This window comes from Nannospalax galili, unplaced genomic scaffold, assembly GCF_000622305.1.
Source record: "Nannospalax galili isolate Female #2095 unplaced genomic scaffold, S.galili_v1.0 scaffold690, whole genome shotgun sequence".
NCBI lineage: Eukaryota > Metazoa > Chordata > Mammalia > Rodentia > Spalacidae > Nannospalax > Nannospalax galili.
The window spans coordinates 2466325-2470632 of record NW_008329288.1 but is presented as its reverse complement, the minus strand read 5'-3'; the positions used below and the strand labels follow the sequence as shown (position 1 = coordinate 2470632).

Below are 4308 nucleotides of genomic sequence, written 5' to 3'. Positions count from 1 at the left end.
CCTGCTTTCTTATGCAACACAGGCCCACCTGCCCAGGGGTGGCACCACCCACAGTGGGCTGGCCCCTCCCACAGCACTCATCAAGAAGATGCCCCTCAGACATGGCCATAGGCCAGTCCAATAGAGGAAATTCCCCAATTGAGGCTCCCTCAACCCAGGTGTGTCAAGTTGACACTAAAGCTATCCAGCACAGGGTTTTTTTTTGTTGTTGTTGTTGTTATTTTTTAACTCTAATTATCTTCAAGCTTAACAAACAAAAAGCTACAGCTGGATATGGTGACATCCTGGATCCCCCAGCATTTAGGAGGTTGAGGCAGGAAGGTTAGGAGTTCCAAGATATCCTGGGCTACATAGGGAGTTTGAGGCTACCCTGGGGTTTATAAGACATTGTCTCAAAAAAAATAAATCCAAAGCAGACCTAATGTCCTCACATTCCTGTAATTGCTGCCTTCTAGGGTGAAGTTCCAAGGTGTTGGATTCAAGTCCAGTCTGGGCTCTATAGCAAGTTTGAGGCCAGGCTGGGATATGGTAATGAGCCTTAGGGCATTCTGGGCCACATAGCACAAAAAATGAAGCAAAACAGGATAATATTCTAAAGCTCTTTAACAGTGTACTTCGAGAATGTAGTGTAAAGAGAAAGTAATTTAAATTCATGAATCAAAGGAAGGCTTTTCAGGAGTGGTTAAAGTTAATTGGAGCCAGAATTTGGGAATTCATGAGGCGCGTGCGTGCGTGCATGCGTGCGTGCAGTATTAGAGGTTGAACCTAGAGCCTAGGTCTTGCTGCAAAAATCAGTAATATAATGGCTAACATCTACCAGTTGTTTACTATATGCTGGATACTATCCCAAGTGCTCAAATGCTTCATATGCATAGCATTTGTGTTTGCAATGGATTTAAGAAATAGACATAATTGTAGACTCTGCTAGGAGTGTGTAGCTCAGTGATAGAGGGTTTTCCTAGCATGCTTGAGGACTTCTGTTTAATCCCCAGCACTGGAGAAAGTAAGTTGTACTCAGATTCCTACTTACAGGCATTGGGGCAAAGGGAAATAAAATAATTTGCCTAAAAAAATAAAAAATAAAGCAGGGCATGATGGTACATGCCTTTAATTCCAGCATTTGGGAGAGGCAGGTGAGTTTGAGGCCATCCTGGTCTACATAATGAGTTCCAGGCTAGCTGGGGCTACAGAGAGACCCTGCCTCAAAAAGACCAAAATAAATAAATAAAAACAAAATAAAACAAAATAATTTAAAAATTGCCTAAAATTTACTTATACTGAGTAATAGATTAGAGATACGAAGCTAGCTAATGTGTTTCAGGATTGTTTTATTTTTTTTTTTTTTTTAGTTTTATTTTTTTATTTTAGATTTTATTTATTTTTCTTTTATGTGTTTGAGTGTATTGCCTGCATGTATGTGAGTGCACGCATGTCATGCAGTGCTGTGGCGGTCAGAAGAGGGTGTCGGATTCCCCTGGAATGGGAGTTAAGGATGGTTCGTAGACGCCATGTGGGTGCTGGGAATTGAATCTGGGTCCTTTGCAAGAGCAGTCAGTGCTCTTAACTTCTGAGCCATCTCTCCAGCCCCTTATTTATTATTTTTATGTTATGTGTATGAGTGTTATGCCTGCATGGAGGTATGTGCACCTGTGTCGTGCAATCGTCCAATGCCAGCGGAAGGCAAGAGGCCATCGGATCCCCTGGAACTGGAGTTATGGACAGTTGTTAGCTGCCCTGTGGGTGCTGGGATTTGAACCCGGGTCTTCTGCAAGAACAGTCAGTGTTCTTAACTGCTGAGCCATCTCTCCAGCCCCTATTTATTTTTTTAAAGATCTGTTGTTATTGCTTTTATGTGTATGTGTGTCTATCTGTGTATAGGTATATGCACTTAAGCACAGGTGCTAGTGGATTTGTAGGGGATTTGTAGGAGATGGAGTTACAGGAAGTTGTAAGCTGCCTAATGTAGGTGTTGGTAACCAAACTCAGGTCCTCTGCAAGAGCTGAGTCATCTTTCCAGCCCCTAGAATAGTGTTCTTAATCCTTGTGTTAGTGCAGCTTCTTATATTTTTGTTGTGTTTGTTTTCTGCAGGAATTGCTATCTTTTGCATGCTACTCACCTATTACATGTGGATCAAGGCAGTGAAGACTGGCTCCATCTATTGGGCAGCAAAGTGTGCCCTTGCTTATTTCTACATGGTAACTTTATTATTTTTTTTATTTTTTACTTTTTTTGTCTTTTTGAAGCAGGGTCTCCCTGTAAGCCCCAGCTGTCCTGGAACTCACTATGTAGACCTGGATGGCCTTGAATTCACAGAGATCCACCTGCCTCTGCCTCCCAAGTGCTGGGACTATAGGCGTGCACCACCACGCCCGACTACATGGTAACTTTATACACATGCACACACACATGCATATTCTTATATATACATATGCATGTATTCTTACTCTCAGTCTCGTCTCTTTCTTACTGTGGTGCAGGGGATTGAGTCCAGTGCTTCATGCTAGGCAATGGGTGTATCACTGAGTTACCTCTGCAGCCCCTCTACATGATTTTTGTTGTTGTTGTTGTTTTGGTCTTTTTGAGACAGGGTTTCCTTGTAGCCTCAGCTGGCCTGGAGCTCACTATGTAAACCAGGCTAGCCTTGAACTCATAGAGCTCCACCTGCCTCTTCTGGGATTGAAGGCATGTACCACCATGCCCAATTGCCTCTAGATGTTTTTAATTTAAAAAATTTTTCTTTTTTTGAGACATTGGTCTCATTATCCCAGGTTGGCATTCAATTCTTTGTATAGTTGAGAATGACCTTGAACATCCTTTTTTTAAGAAAATGATCTTTTATTTTTACTCTTAAAATTGTGAGTCTATATGGGTTTGTGCATGAGTGCATGTGCATGTAGACCAGAAGAGGGTGTAAGAGCCCCTGAAGTTGTAGTTACAGGTGGTTGTGAGCCATCTGAAGTGGATGTTGAGAACTGAACTGTAGACTTCTTGGAAGAACAGTATATGCTCTTAACCTCTGAACCATTTCTCCAGCCCTGGACTTTGAATTTCTGATCTTCTTGCCTCCAATTCCTAAGTGCTGAGATTATAGATGTATACCACTATGTCTTGTTTATGCAGTGCTAAGGATCAAACTCAGGGCTCTTCATGCATGCTAGGCAGGCATACTGCCAGCTGAGCTACATCCCCAGGCCTCTTTTTAAAAATCTGCTATAGTTTTTAAAATTTTGTATTACTATTTCCTATGGGTGCCTGTTGGTTGTCCCTTAAATTTTCCCTTTTCCAGTGTATTGACACTTTTTTAAACTGCTTCTACTTAATCACATTTTCCTTAGGTTCTCTGTGAGATATTAGAGTTGATTGCATCTAGAATAACCTTGGAGTATATCTTGTTAAATGATTGATGTCAATAACCATAGGGAGCAAGGGATTAATTTGACAGTAGTGGGTTTTTTTGTTTTTTTTTTTAATTTTTAAAAATTATTTATTTAATAACAACATACTTAGAAGAAGCATATCATTACAACACAATTGACATATTCAATAACGGTTTCCTGAGGTAGGATGCATCTCTTTCAAAATTGGCTGTAAATTTTTAGGTTTACAGTTGAATTATTACAGTTATACAATATTGTACTCAGTATAAACCCTATAAGACATAAATTAAATGATGTTTTAACCTTTAAAAAAGATCTCCATTTCATTATTAAAATGGGTTTTTTTTTTTAAACATTTTTAATTATGCTGGGTGTGGTGTCACACTCATTTAATCCCGGCACTCAGAGATAGACAGCTATCTGTGAGCCTGTTCTACATAGTGATTTCTAGGCCAGCGAGGGCTATATAGTTAGTGAGAGCCTGTCAAAAAATTGTGTGTGTGTGTGTGTGTGTATTTAAATTTTATTTTCAACAAACATTTCTTTAGTTTTTGGTGTTTTCTTTTTTGTCAAAGGAGTGAAATAGTTCGAGACTTCAACACCTGGTCCAGGTGACCATCCCATGGGTAGCCAGTGCTGTCTGCCTTGTGCACGGACAATGCCTTGCTATTCTGTCCCACTGATTGCAGTGCAATATCAGATTTCAGTATAAAATCCCTTTGTTACTAATCACCTGTTTCACTACATTTTTTATTTATTTGTATGGGTAGTGGGTGGTACATGTGTCATGGAGGTCAGAGAACAACTCTTAGGAGTCAATTCTTTCTTTCTACCATGTGTGTCCCCCAAATTGATCTCAAGTTGCTAACTTGGCAAGCATCTTTAACTGCTGGCCCCTTTAATACAAATTTTAAAAAATGTTTATTGTTT

General features: G+C 40.0%; 1 protein-coding gene across 3 annotated transcripts in view; it reads left to right on the top strand.

The window, feature by feature from the left end:
* Positions 1–4308, top strand: part of Stt3a (STT3 oligosaccharyltransferase complex catalytic subunit A) — a 40826-nt gene that overhangs the window by 12159 nt on the left and 24359 nt on the right. For all 3 annotated transcript variants that reach the window (XM_008834919.2, XM_029564429.1, XM_029564422.1), the window contains exon 7: positions 2090–2196. In XM_008834919.2, coding sequence (XP_008833141.1) covers positions 2090–2196 — 107 coding nt within the window. The remainder of the gene's footprint in view (positions 1–2089; positions 2197–4308) is intronic.